Source organism: Ammospiza nelsoni, chromosome 23 (genome assembly GCF_027579445.1).
Source record: "Ammospiza nelsoni isolate bAmmNel1 chromosome 23, bAmmNel1.pri, whole genome shotgun sequence".
Taxonomy (NCBI): domain Eukaryota; kingdom Metazoa; phylum Chordata; class Aves; order Passeriformes; family Passerellidae; genus Ammospiza; species Ammospiza nelsoni.
Window position 1 is genome coordinate 2,058,340 of NC_080655.1, and position 14,477 is coordinate 2,072,816.

At 54.2% G+C, this 14,477-nt stretch overlaps 1 protein-coding gene across 1 annotated transcript; it reads left to right on the forward strand.

Moving 5' to 3' along the window:
* The first annotated feature begins 1,308 nt into the window (after positions 1-1,308).
* Positions 1,309-12,850, forward strand: LEMD2 (LEM domain nuclear envelope protein 2). Its single transcript, XM_059488081.1, has 9 exons — positions 1,309-2,718; positions 3,546-3,586; positions 4,638-4,713; positions 5,889-5,965; positions 6,609-6,688; positions 8,453-8,598; positions 9,547-9,648; positions 9,730-9,832; positions 10,941-12,850. The coding sequence occupies exons 1-9, from the start codon at positions 1,317-1,319 to the stop codon at positions 11,089-11,091; spliced, it is 2,178 nt and encodes a 725-aa protein (XP_059344064.1). The 5' UTR covers positions 1,309-1,316; the 3' UTR covers positions 11,092-12,850.
* Positions 12,851-14,477: the final 1,627 nt, after the last annotated feature.

The following is a 14,477-nucleotide window of genomic DNA, read 5'->3' on the forward strand; positions in this document are numbered from 1 at the left end:
CATTAGACCCCTCTCCACATCATGAGCTGGCAGAGGAGCACTGAGGAAGCTCAGCTTAGCGCATTCACACTTCCCAGCACAGCTGAGTTTGCTCTTTTAATGGGCTCCCTGGCCTCTACTGAGGATGTATTTGCTGTTGCCAACCTGACAAACAAATCTCAGCATCTTGCTGCTGCTTTCTTGGATAAATTGGGAAGAACGAGGTGAGCTTTGGGGACCTGCTAAGGAAGAGGGTTCCTGAAAGAAGGATTAGTGACAGGACAAGAGGATAGATCCTCATGCAGTGCCAGAGGAGGGTCAGGTTGGACATCAGGAGGAATTTCTCCATGGGAAGGGTTGTTAGCATTGCAAGGGGCTGCTCAGGGAGGTTTGGAGCCCCCATCCTTGGGGTGTCTGAGGAAATCTGGATGTGGCACTCAGGTAGGGATCAATCGATGGTGTTAAGAGAGATTTCCCAGCCTCACTGACTCTGGAATTCTGTGATTCCTATCGGGAAGGCACAGCTCAGCTCTTTCAGTTTCATGCTCTTCTAGAAACCTCCTTCTCCCCACAGGTGCCATTCCTGAGGGATCACGGCTTGTCCCTCACCCCAGTGTCACGCATCCATCACCTGCCGTGGCACACAGCCAGCCCTCAGCACCTTCAGTACCGCTGCTCCATTACCTTTAATTAAATTCCAACATGACGCCACCGTATTTCAGCCGCTTTCATCGCTTTCTTTAGCGGCGGCAGCAGGAAAAAGCAATTACTGTTCATCACAGCTGTGCCAAAATAAATTTACAAGTCAACGCTTGGGTTTGCTGTTTTAGGTGTGGGGACCTCCCTTCCCAGGAAATATTTCATGGATCTGGATCCTGGTCCTGCCTGAGGTTCTGGCAGAGCTCAGCAACTGGGCAGCGATGATGGAAACGCGTGTGGGGGTGGTAGGTGCTTGGGAAAGGGACATTTTTTGGGAGAATGGCCCTAAAAATGTCAGAACATCAGTGTGAGCGAGGCGGGAGCTGCTCCACACAGTGATGGGGGACAACCCATCATCGACACCGGCTCGTCGCGCAGATGAGGCAGCTTTCGCCTTTAGCTTTCCCCATTTCTCCCGCATTTTCCCGGTCCTGAGGTGAGCGGCGCGGAGCGAGAGCTGCGGCTTCCACAGGACACGGAGCCCGCACCCCCTTGACCTTCCCAACATGGCGCCCGCCCCTGCGCCCTTTCCCCACACGCCCCGTGCCCTTCCCAACATGGCGGCGCCAGGGGCCCCTCCCAAGATGGCGGTGTCGCTTCCCGCCCGCGGGGCGCTTCCGGCGGGGCCTGGCGCGGCCATGGCGGAGCTGACGGACGCGGAGCTCCGCAAGGAGCTGCTGGCGCTCGGCTATCGCCCGGGGCCCATCACCGCCACCACCCGCAAGGTCTACATCAAGAAGCTGGGCTGCCTGCGGGCGGAGGTGGCGGCGGCCCGGCGCAGCGGCCGCACCGCGCCGCCCAGCCCGGGCCGCTCCTCCGGGCCGCCGCAGGCCTCGCCCTCGCGGCAGCGCTCCGGCTTCACCGGCGTGGCCGCCCGTGAGAGTGAGGAGGAGGACGAGGAGGAGGAAGAGGAGGAGGAAGTGGGGCGGCCGCCCGCGTCCCGCTGGGGGACGTCTGGGGAGAGCGGCGGGCAATCCTGGGGGGACCCACGGGGGTCCCCGCCGGGCCGGGCTGGAGGCATCAGGGTTGAGGGCGGCTCCTCCCGGGACAGCCTGGGGAGGTTGAGCCCTTCGGAGCAATGGGGGACGACTGTGGAGAGAGGTGGCGGTGGGCTGGGGGCATCCCTGGCCGGGCACGGGGGATTCAGCTCCCCCTCGCAGTGGGACACGTCCATAGAGAGGAGCGGGGGCCTGGGGGCGGACAGGGCCGGGGCGCTGAGCTCCGCGTCCCACTGGGACACATCCAGAGATGTCGCAGAGCACGGCCGGGGGCTCAGCCAGGGGCTGGGGACCACCCTGGATGGGTTTCGGGGCTCCTCACTGCAGTGGGGCGCCTCAGAGAGGAGTGGGGGGCTCAGCAGTGGCCTGAGACCCACCCTGGACAGGATCCGGGGCTCAAACTCCACGTCCCAGTGGAGCCCCTCGGCAGAGAGGAGCGGGGGGCTCGGCAGCCGGGCGGGCTCGGGCTTGGATGGGCTTGGGGGGCTGAGCTCCACACCCTACTGGGGCTCCTCGGCGGGGTCCAAGCCCCTTCCCAGCGAGGAGAAACCCAGGAGCCACTGGGGGACATCGGGAGGGGGAATTGGGGCGCAGAGCTCCCGGGGTGCCTGGGACACTGCGGGCGAGAGGAGGGGGCTCTCCTCCAACAGCTGGTGGAGACGGGAGAGCGAGGTGACCCCCAGCACGCAGTGGGGCTCCTCGGCGGCCCCAGGCAGGTTCAGCAGCCTGTTCAGGAGAGGGAAGGAGAACTTGGCTGCCAGCGTTGGGAAGGAGGCAGAGCGGGATGCGGGCAGCAGGGCTGGGGGGCTGATCCGGCGCTTCCCGTGGCGGGCAGCCGGCGATGGGGGGCACGGAGTGACCCCACGGACAGCCCTGCTGCGCTCAGCGCCCCGGCCCCAGCCCGAGGGAAAGGGGAAAGGCCTGGAATATTACCTGTCCCAGTTCCTCTGCTTCGCCAGCTTGGTGCTGCTGCTGATTTTTCTGGGCATCCTCGTGGTGAAGATGGCTGGGTCAGGCTGGCTGGACGGGAGAGAGGAGAGGTGTACGTGCACTGGTTTAATTCTCGTTTAAACTTTATTCCTCACCTGTCTTCCTGCTTTGCCTTTACTGCTTCCATTTCCATTACATTTATCATTCTCATTGCCATAACCTGACATCTCTGTTTCTGTCCCTTTTCCCATCTCCCCTTTCCTGTGGGGAACCTTGTTAGTCATGGGAAGCAAATCAAAAGTTTGGTTTTTCCAAACGAGTTTGGCCTTCAGTCCCTCAGAGCCGTGGGGTTTATGTGGAGTGCCATTCCTGCTGGGCCAAGGATGGATTTTATGGTGTCACACGAGGTCTGTGTAGTACCTGGGCTGTGTTTTTGATGTTCCCTCTGCCAGCACAGCCCTTTATTCTGTCCAAGGGGGAAATGCAGCAGATTAATTCAGGAGTGGTGCCCAGGTTTGGGTTGTGCCACAGGTGCCAGGAGCTGTTCAAGCCCTGCAGAGCCCAGAGCTGCCATCAGCCCTCCAGGGGGGTTCATTTCCCTCCCTGGCTCTGCTGGGGTATTTCAGGTGACCCTGGTGGGCAGCAAGAGGCAGCACTGGAGTGTAAAGATCAGCATGAAGCTTCTCAGACAGGAGCTGTTCAAACACCCAGCCCCAGTTTTCACTCCCCAGCTGAACACATTCATCAGCTCCATCCTTGGGGTGTTTTTCCTCCCGGAGCAGCTCCTGGAGGGGCTCTTTGCATCTCCAGGTGCTGCCAGGGGGAGATGAACAATAGCACAACCAGGCTCTAAGTTGAGCCTGCTTTTAATAAGATAATTATTTTCTTGATCAAAGCTCTTGTTTGCAGCCAGCTAACTCCCCCTCTTCTCTCTCCTAGTTAATCTCTTGCCTGTGGATTGTGACAAAAGAACGGATGATGTAAGCATTTATTTATTTATTCTCAATCTTGTGAGCTCTCACAGAACAGTGATTATTCCAGGTAGTCTGTTCCACCCATAACAGTATCACTGTAAAATGATTAGTTCTGTCGTTTTACAGAAAAATTGGGACTTGATGAGTTGAAATTAATGGGCCAGATGAAGTTAGGAGTGTGTATGAGACTCTGAAAGATAAAAATTTAAATTCCCAATTACATGAATCAATTTCTTTTTGAACAGTTGTACCAGCAGTGTTATTGGTTTGCAATAAAGCTGTTTTCAGCTTTAACAGTGCAAGATTTAATCAGCTAATTCCCTGGGCTCCACTGGGGAGTGCCTGCACAGCCCTGCTCCCTCTGTCAGGATGGAATTTTGGAAAAGCTGGGGCTGCCCCATCCTGGAGGTGCCCAAGGCCAGGTTGGATGGTGGATAAAGTGGCAGCCTGGGATAATGGCAGGATCCTTTCCAACCCAAACCATTCCAGGATTCCGTGTGCTGGTTGGGATGGGATATTGGGAATAAATCCTTCCCTGGGAGGGTGGGGATGGGCTGGGATGGAATTCCCAGAGCAGCTGTGGCTGCCCCATCCCTGCAAGTGTCCAAGGCCAGGCTGGACAGGGCTTGGAGCAGCCTGGGATAGTGGAAGGTGTCAGGGGTGGAACTGGGTGAGCTTTAAAGGTCCCTTCTAACGCAGACATTAGAAGGGAGAAGGTTTTGTGTTGGATTCTGAGTTTTGTGTGCTGGGAAGTTCTGGAGGTGATGGATCCATCTGTGGTGGGTCTGAGGCTGGTGCTGCAGGCTGGGCTGTGGGTTGGTGGCACTTCACAGAATCCCAGACTGGTTTGGGCTGGAAGGAACCTTAAAACTCACCCAGAAGATGCTCAGGGTCACTTGTGCCTGCAACATTGCCCTGCTCAGGAGACGTGCCTGGAGCTGTGGTGCAGGACTGAGCCAGACTGCAGTGCTGTGGTTCTGTCTGGTGTTTGAGCTGCACTCCCACTGTCCCCACGGCACTGCTAATGTGTGTCCCTGTCCCTGTCTGTGCCCTGCAGTTCTGCCAGGCCAAGCACAAGGACGTGGTGATGGCCATGCTGCACGAGCTCTACAATTACCTGTCCGTGCAGGCAGGTGAGTGCCAGCACATCCCCACCCTGCTGAGCCTGCAGGAGCTGCCTCTCCCAGCCCCTGCTTGCTCCTGTCCCACTCTGGAAGGGTTTATGGAACAGGCAGTTCCCTTTGAGGACTGCTGAGGCAGGCAGGGAATAGGAAAACAGGGAAGGTGGGTTTATTTTTGTGCTGAGTGGTGCTTGGCTGATGCACTCCTGTCACCCTGCCTGGGTGAGTGGGCCTTGTTTGTGCTTGAAGTGTTGGGAGTTTCAGGTAGGATTGGTTGGGTTTGTTATTCTTTTCTACCAACAGCTTGAAATTGTCTTCAGGATAGAGGCAGGAGTGTAAACTGATGTGTTCTTACACATGAAGTGTCCTAAGAAATTGTCATTTCTGCTGAAATGTGGCGGCAGATGTGTGAGTGCCTCTCCTGTTCCTCACCACAGAGTGGGACAGGCTCTCTAGGACGAGGAGCTGACCCAGCACAGTCCCTACTCCAGGAGTAAATCCAGCCCATCACTGCTATTTGGGATGGAGTAGGCTGCTAGAAATCCACTGTATGAGCAGGGACTTGTTCAGCAAGATTCACAGCAGTGGTAATCAGTAAAAGGGCTTCAGTTCCATTTTCTGCATTTCAGACCTCAAGGCTGAAACCTTTGGATACTGAAGCTGCAAAGAATTCTAAATCTTTTCAAATCTGACTTTGGATTTCCACCAGATTTACTTAGCACATTTGTTTAGTCAACTTGGTGAGGCAAGATTTAGAGGATTTAGTGCCTTGCCAGCATTTCTGTGCCTGGGTTGGAGGCAGAGCTGGGATTTCAGCTCCTTGGAGGCATTTTGAACACTGATCATTAGCTCCACACCTGATACCTGGTGGCAGCTGTGGTTCTGTGCTCTGCAAGGGGCAGGAGCAATACTTTCCCCCTCATTGTGTGTTCAGCAGCTCTGAAGTGTCAGCTTTGATTGCCCTTATCCAGCAGCAGCTCTGAAGTGAGAGGTTTGATTGCCCTTATCCAACCTCAGTGCAGTGGCTGAGCATTTTATTAATAGTCATCTGATCTGCCTGCAATATAAATCTCATCCTGGAATCATTTTGCTCAGGGCTGGGGCTGATAGGAAAGGAGAGCATTTCTTGGTGTACTTTCAGAGCTTTTTTTACAAACATGATTTTTTAATTTGACTTTTCTTACCAGGTAATTTTGAATGTGGAAACCCTGAGAACCTAAAAAGCAAATGCATTTGGGTTAGTGAGGTGAAGGATCACGTGCTGGTGAGTGGGCTCTGAGCAGCTTTGTTACAACCCAGTGCTTAGTCTCTTATAAAGCAATAAATAATAGACACTAAAACAATTCACCATCCATTTTGCTTCCTCATCCTGCTTTGATTCTCTCCCATATCTCTCACTTCCCCTTTGGCCAGTCCTGTTCTCAGCAGTTCTTTTGAAAATCATTTTCTCCTCCATCTCTGATTTCACCCCCTGTAAATCTTAATGGTTTGTTGTTTCACTGGAGCCATCAGTCTTGTGCAACCAGAAATTTCCCTGGATTGAGGGCTGGGCAGAAGAAGGATTTTTCTCTACTGCAGAGTGTCAGGAGACAGACTGCTCTGATCCAGCATTCCATTTCTTTCCTGGTAACCTGTCAGTAAGATTATGTTGTATTTAGTGGTTAGCCCTAACAGTCTGGGATGGTGTTATTTCACTGAGTGCTTCATGCATCATCTCCCCAGTCAGAGGACTTCAGGCCAGGCAGATCTTCAGGCTTAGTTCTCCTCCCTCCAGTTGCAGAATCCTGATAAGAATGAACCTGGGTTCAGCCCTATGGAGTGAATTCTCCCACTGCTGTAATGAAATTGTGTTGGTCAGTATTTTAAATGAATGGAGAGCTAATCTGCATATGGCTTCCTTTGCACAGAATGTAACTGGCAGTTCCTCACAGAAGTTTGAAGCTGCCCTGCACTGGATCCTGAACAGCAACAAGGATTTGGGAATTTGGTGAGCAGAAACCCCCTGTGTCAAAGTTTGGGATCTGCTGATACTGAACAACAACAGGGATTTGGGAATTGGGTGGGCAGGAGCCCACTGTGTCAAAGTTGGGCATCTGGGGTGAAATTTGGCAGGGTCAGTGGTGCCCTTCAGCTCCTAGAGCTCGTTGGGCTGCAGCAGGGGGGCTGGGATTGGTTGTGGCTGAGCTTGCTGGGCAAACTTCCAAAGGAAAAGCACAGCCCTGCAGCAGGGTGGGATCTGCGCTCCCTCCAGGAGTCTCATTCCCAGCCCAGGCTGTGGGACACAGGTGAGATGCAGGTGGGAGGTCAGGGCTGCTTGGGGCCATCAGTGGTTGTGCTGTGCCTCCTGTGGAGTGCTCCTGGTGTCCTCCCCATGGTCCTGTACCTACAGCTCTTCCTTAACTTGCCCACGAGGTCACTTTTGCCAGAGTGAGCAGCCATCATCACCTTCCTCTGGGGAGCGTGGGCTGCCTCCAGTCTGCTCTAAAGCCTTAACAGTTGTTTGCATTTGCACGTTGCTAAATGTGTCTGTGATTAAGTGAATTGCAGCAGTTGTGGTGCTGGGGTTGGTGGGCAAGCTTGCTGGAATTCCCACTGCTCCATTTGCTCTTAAATATTCCTGCAGCTGCTGCTGTGATCCACGGATCAGACAGCATCTGCTGCTTTGATTCCTGGGCTGTGCAAATTCCCAGGACAGGGCTCGGCTTCCTTAGGGGCAGGGCTGCATTTGTAGGTGGGCTGGGATGCAGAGTTTTCAAATTTTGTGTTTTTATACTCCAGCACATTTCCAGTCAGAAGCTGTGGGATACAATATCCTCCCACTTTTTATTTTGTTAATTAGCAGCTCTGCTGGCTGGTCCCCAAACAGCTCTGCTTCCCTGGATCCAGCGTGGCAGCATCCCCAAAACCCTGCCCCAGGCATTTTTAACTACATGAGATTATTTTTTAGTTGCTAGTCTGAGATGCAGGACTGAAAATGAGCTTTGCACTGGGTGATTCTGCTGCATGTTTTAAATATTTCCGTGGAATTTGGGTTGTAAATAAGAGCGGGGGGTGGGACACAACTGTGTGTGTGCAGCTCCTGCAGAACCCAGAACCAGCCAAGCTCTCTGCAGTTCCTGAGCTGAGCACCTGTAAATTAGCAAACCTCTTTGTCTAATGGGCTGTTCATAATTAGGAACTTAAAAAATGCAGTGCCCTTTGTTGCATTCCCCTGGATCTGCTGGCTGTCCCTTGCACCCCTCGGTGCCTGTGTGCTCTGGGAATGGCTCAGTGTGGAGTGAGCCTGCCTTGGGAGCAGCAGTGCTGCAGGGAGGGAGCTGAGGGCTCTGCAGGGCTCTGTGCTGGTGCTCTGCCACTCTTGGAGCTGCTCCTGCTCCCAGCCTGGCTCCCCCAGCTCCCACTGCTGGGGCTGAGCACTGGCTCTGACTCAGGGAACGTTTCCATCTCTGTGCTGGGAGGTGGGAATCCAATTTTGAGTTCAATCTTGTGCACGCTGAGAGGGGCTGTCAGAAAGGCAGTGCAGGGATACTCAGCATGCCAGTGGGAGCTGCAGGATGGAGCCACATCCATCCTGGAGCCACATCCATCCCTGGCTAAACACCACTCCCCAAATGTTGTGGCAGGAGGCTGTGCCTGGGTGTGGGGGCATTTGCTGCCAGCAGCTGCATGCGCAGCCTGGTTGTTCTCCTTGATTAAAGACTGCAGTTGCAGCCTGCTCTCTTCAATGAGATTTTCTTCCTCTTGCCATCAGGTTGAAAGGCAGGGACCTGTCAGAGCCTGTTTCCAGCGTGGAGGAAGTGTTCTGCCTGGAATCTGCTCATCCCCAGATGGGGCTGGGCTGCCGCTTCCGTCGGGCCATGGTCACGGCCATCATGAACCTGTTCCTGTTCTTCTGGTGTAAGTGGCCCTTGGGGCTCAGCTGCAGGGATGAAACTCTGTGATCACACATTGCTCAGCCATAGGAAACACCTAACAGAAGTGGAATAAATCTGCTGATGAGTTAATGTCTAATTAACCTTTGTTCTGGCAGCACAGGAGACCCACAGCCCTCCTCTTGTGCTGTGAGTGCTTAAAAGTTGCTTTAAATCAGGCAGCTGATGAGCTCTCTGGGTATTCCTCAAGTGCCCATTATTATGGGCTGCAGAATAAGTGTGTTAACTTACCTTAAGGAGTCAGTTTTTCTTTTTTTCTTGCTCTAAGCTCCCAAGTCCTCCAGCCTCTTTAATAATGACTTGTAGCATTTCAGGGTTGGAGGTTTTATTGGAATAGTCTGTCACGCCTCAGCTGAGACAGGGGTTTTACCCAGCGAGGTGATAACGAGAGCTGTGTGACTGCAGGAGTTTCTAATCCAACCTGACAGGGAGGGGGTGACAAGGGACAGTTCTGTTTATTGCAGACACTCAAGGCCTACTGGGGGCATTGTAAGTGCTAAACCTTCCATACACATCTCCTGCATTTTGGGCTGCCACTGGAGCACCAGGATTTATTTCCCTGTCCAGCAGCTCTCCAAACCTGACAGTCTTCCAGAGTGATCCTTGTAGGGGAGCCCTCTGGCAAAGCCTCCTGGGATTTGCAGACCTGGGGCCCTGTGGTTGTGCTGAGGGTTCTTTCCTGAGGGCAGCTCTGTGCTGAGGCTTTGCCACCACCTCATCCCACACCCACAGGTGCTCCTGTGCTCCAGGGGGGCAGCACCAAGGGGTTTTCGGGGTGCAGCTGCACTGGGGAGCAAAAGGAATCACTGGGATTCAGTTCCCAGCAGGCCTGGGTCACAGTGTGAGAACTAAAACTGCATCCAGCAGGCACACAGCTGCCAGTTCCTGAATCCCTTTGGTTTTATTCTCCTAGGTCTGATAACTCTTTGGGGCATCCTGCTCTACCTCCGCTATCGCTGGCGCAAGATGGAGGAGGAGGAACAAGCCATGTATGAGATGGTGAAGAAGATCATAGGTAGGAGCTGTGGGAGCACAGAGAGCCCTGCTGTGCTCCTGCAGGGTTGATCCCTCACTGCTGTGTCCTCCTGTCCCCCAGCTGTTGTCCAGGACCACTACAAGGAGTGGGAGCGGAATTTGGAGCGTTACCCCTACGTCGGCATCTTCCACGTGCGGGACAGCCTGATCCCTCCTCAGAGCAGGTGAGCTGCTCTGGGCACTCAGGAGGGCTGGAAGCAGCAGGATGGGACTCGGCACAGCTCCAAAATCAATCCCTGCAGCTGCTGGAGCCTTTGGGTTGGGAAAGGCTTGGGCACAGCTCGGGCTGTGCCTGGTGCAGATCAGTGTGACAGCCCCAGGTAGGTACTGGGTGCAGTGCCACAGGTGTGTTGTCACTTGTGCAGTGCCACAGGTGTGTTGTCACCTGTGGAGTGCCACAGATGCATTGTCCTTGCTCTGTCCAGCACTACCTGGGTTTGGTTTGCTTGGACCTGGAGCTTCAGGTGTCCTCTGCTTCATCTGCTGGGTATCTGGTGCTGTCTCCTTTCCCAGCCATCCTGCCTGGCTCTCCAGACCAGAGCAATTCCCATGAGGTGAACAGGATATTGGGGCTCCACTGCAGTGATTGTGTGCCTGGAAAGGGGCCAGTTTGAGTTACACAGCTGGGAAGGGAACTGGAGTGAAATGATTTGGTTTGGTGTTTTCTCAGGTTGGGTTTGGTGTTTTCTCAGGTTGGGTTTGGGGCTGTCTCAGACAGGAGTTGTGGTTGAGCTCATTCCTTTGTGGGTGGTGGGGCTGCAGGACTGGATCCTCATGCTTTGCTCCATTTCTGCAGGGTTATTTCTTGTGTTTTGGTTAAATGGAGCTGCTTTGTCCTCCTGTGAAGTGTTAAACATCCTCCCTCTGTACCAGAAATTATACCTTTCCTGCAAGGGATGACTGCAGCTGTTTGAGCCATCCCTGGTGTGAGATGCTCAGGACAGCTGGATCCAAAGCTGGGGTGAACATCAGGGTGTCCCCCTGGCTGAGATCTCTGTGTGCAGGACAGGGAAGGGTGATTTGCTCATCGAGTCCCTTTGCAGCACAAATTGAGGCAGAAATTCAGGGCACTGACAGAGCCTCTCATCTTCCCCCCAGGCAGGATTTGTGTGGCCATGCCCTGGTCTGAAATCTCTAAACCAGGGTTTGTTTGATGCCCTTTTCTGCCTGCACAGGGAACAGCAGGCAGCCAAATCCACAAGCCCAGTTGCTGCAGGCACAGAAGCACAACCAGCTCAGGATTCTCATTTATTTTCTTGCTGTTCCTTGCAGAAAGAAGATGAAGAGGGTGTGGGAGAGAGCCGTGGATTTCCTGGCCTCCAACGAGTCCCGGATCCAGACAGAGTCACACAGGGTGGCAGGGGAGGACATGCTGGTGTGGAGATGGACTCAGCCCTCGTACCTGTCGGATTCTGAGCACTGAGGGCAGCAGGAGGAGCAGCAGCAGGGTGGGACATGGACCCTGTGCAGGCCTCAGGGCCCTCGCTGGTGGTGGGAGGAGCAGGGCCTGGCCCAGGCTCTGCTTGCTCTCACTGCTGGAACTCTCCAAACAAACACATTCAGGGCAATACTGGCTTGGAAAGAAGATGGGCTTGAGCTGGTGGGAAGCTGGGATTGCACCAAAGTGAGCCTTCCACAGAGACCTGGCTCCCATGGCAAGCAAACAACAACCTACAAAGAATAACTGCACACCCCTCTCGAGGGCTGGGGGTGCAAAATTTGACCTCAGTTCTGCAAAGGCCAACTGATGGCAGAGTCCATCAGGGAATGTGCTGAAAGAGAACATTTCCCATGGAAACATTAGGGTGGCAGTTGCAGGCATGTCTTTGTTTGCATTTGTTTTTATCAGTGCAGAGACAATGAGGAAGCACTTGCTGCTTCCCAGCAAGGAAAATGTTTTGTGTTGGCTTCATCCATCCAAAATTGGGAGAGGGGGAATTGGGTGAAATGGGCCTGGAGAGAGGGGGGAGCCTGACGTGCCTTGGTGGTTTGGGCTGGGCTGGGGGTGGTGGAGGAGAGTTTGTGACCCTGTTACACTTTTAAGTCTGCAGTCTGTGTGCTTTTTTATTTTTTGGGGGTGTGGGGTGGGAATTTGGGTGGAAAATAAAGGATATAGGAAGCTTCTAAAGGCGCTTTCCTGTGGCTGCAGCCCAGGAGTGCTCCGTGGCTGTTCCAGAGCAGCTTTGGGAGGCTCTGAGGGCTCAGGTTTGAGCTGGGCAGCTGCAGTGTCTGTGTTTGTGTCAGAGCAGGGAGGTGCCAGCTCTGGGATTGTCGCTGTTCCTGCAGCCCCCTGTGGGTCCCAGGAGCAGCCTGGCTCTGTCCCAGCCCTGCTGCATTGTATCTGTGTCTGTAATCACTTGGTTACTTCAGCTTCTCTTTCTGTTCACTGAAGGAACGTTTGTTTCCCAGGCAATGGCACCAGAGTGTGGCAGTTCGGGCTCAGCAGAGGAGCTGCTGCTCTGCTCTTCCAGGGCTCTGCAGCAGCTCCTGAGGCTGCAGGACCCAAATCCTTTGCTGGCCTCAGGCAGGAGGAGGTGCAGAGTGAAGCCAGCAGGGATTTGAGCCCTGTGGCCCCTGGGGGTTGCTCTCTTGGGGACATCCTGGGGCTGGATGCTCAGATTGCTCCTGTCCCGGGCTCTGGGCTGGCTGAGGGCACAGCCCTGGGCAGGTGATGCCACTCCAGGTGTGTTCCTTGTGCCTGCTCAGCTGGCAGAGCCTGCACCCCTCGCCACGTGGGTGGAGCTGAGCTCTCCAGGAGCAAAACCAGGAGATCTTTCCCATTTAATGGGGAATATCCTGCATGGAGGGGGCTCTTACCCCAGATTTTTGGCTGTGGGTGTTTGGGCAGGAGATTCAACAGCTTTCCTAGGCAAGGACCAGCCCCTTGCACTGCAATAAATTGGGAATAAAGGCAACCTTGATTCTTCTCACATGCATAAAGATCACTGCTGCCAGAGAAATTCTCTCAAACACTGGTGCTTCTGTTCTTAAACCTTTTTAAACTCTTGGTGGGGTTTGGGGGAGCTTTTTTAACCGTCCAGAAGCGCAGAGTCAGGCATTGCTGTCATCCTTTTTGTATTAAACCTGGTTTTGTAGAACAAACTTCAATGGCTTGGTGCTGTTTCTATGTTCCATTTAGCTCTGTAAAAAATCAATATCAAAAATAAATTTATTACCAATCATTTACTACTTTTGTTTGTGCTGAGACATCACAGACTGTCCCAAGTGCTTTTGCTTGGATCAGGTTGAGTTGCAGCTTCTCCCAAGCCCTGGGGTGTGGCAGGAGTGGTTCCCCATTGTGTGACTTCAGTGGAAAGGGGTGACTCAGTTTGGATGAATTCATCTCATCCTGTGGCTCTGGGTGACAAAGGGGATTTCCAGTGGCACAGGAAGGGGGTGGCTCCGTGGCTCCATGGCCAGCAGGAGCTGCCTCCTCTCTGCCTGCAGTTGTTGCTGAGATTTGGGAACAAAAGGGAGGGAATCAGTGCAAGGCTGGTTTTCCTCAGGCCCCACGTGCCTGGTGGGATGCTCTCACCCAGGTGAGGTTGCTAAGTTACAGCTGGAATGTGTTCCAGGTGAGGAAATGGTGCTGTTGGAGCCATTCCCTGTGCCAGGGGCTGTGGCTGTCACCCCCACCGTGTCCCCTGCTCCATCTCCTCTCTCCAGGCTGGAGCAGCCCCATTCCATGCCAGACTGGACTGGGAATTCTGGCAGTTTTCCTGGGAAAAGCAGGTTCTGCCCCCTGCCCTGCTCCCCTCCCAGCCCCACTGCCAAGCAGAGCTGCTCAGGGCCCTTTCCCACTTTGCTGCAAAGTAAATTTCTCTAATGAAGCACATTTCTATAAACTCATCTACTGGAGCTGCTGCATCCCCTCCTGTCAGGGAGGCAAACGTGGCCCAACGAGGGCTCTGAAACGAGCCCAGCTCTTCATCTTTTCCTTTCCTGCTTCCATTTAAAGCCCTTCCCACGGGATGTTTTTCCTGCTGCTGACACGACAGCTGATGCTGCACCTTATTGATGGGCATGGAGTCAGGGCACGGGGCCAGTTCTCCTGGAAAGATCAGGGGAGCTGGGAAGCCAGGCCTGGGGAATCTGGGTCTTTCTTTCATCCTTGTTTGATCTCTCTGCTCTTCCTGAGCTGGTTTCTCCCCTCCATTTAGTGGGGATTTCCACACTCTCCAATCCTTATCCCAGCTGTGGAGTTTTCCTCCCCAGCATTTCCCCCATGGGAGCCCCAGGGCTGGGCATGGCTGTGCTGAAGTCCCCAAATTCCTGATGGGGCCTGGAGGTGAGAGTGGGCACTGTCCCCTGCTTGTCCTGGGTGCTGCCCAGGCTGGCTGTTCTTGTGATGCCCTAAAAAGCACCTGGATCCCGTTTTTATGGGGTGCAGAGGCTGGCAGGAGCTCTGGCACTCGCTGTACAGGACAGGGGGACAGGCTGTCCTTGAGGATGGCAGCAGGGGACAGTGTGGCCCTGGCAGGAAGCTCCCTGGGACTTTTCCATTCCCATCGTGGCTCCCAGCTCTGACGTGTCCCTATTCCCGTTGGCAGGGCTGGAGCTCTGGATCCACACTCACCTCCTGTGGCATCTCAGCACCTCAGGACTGATGTGCTGAGTCACTGAGACCACCCTTGGGGGGCTCGGAGGTCCTGGAATGTTGCCAGAAGTGTCTGGTGGCTGGACTTTGATCCTGCACGGGAGACGACACCTGTATGAGGATGGGAGGATTTCACTGGGATAAATGGTGAAGGGATAGGTTAATTAGAGTGTGAAACACAGATTTTAGAATTTCGGTACAGGGGGGTCTGG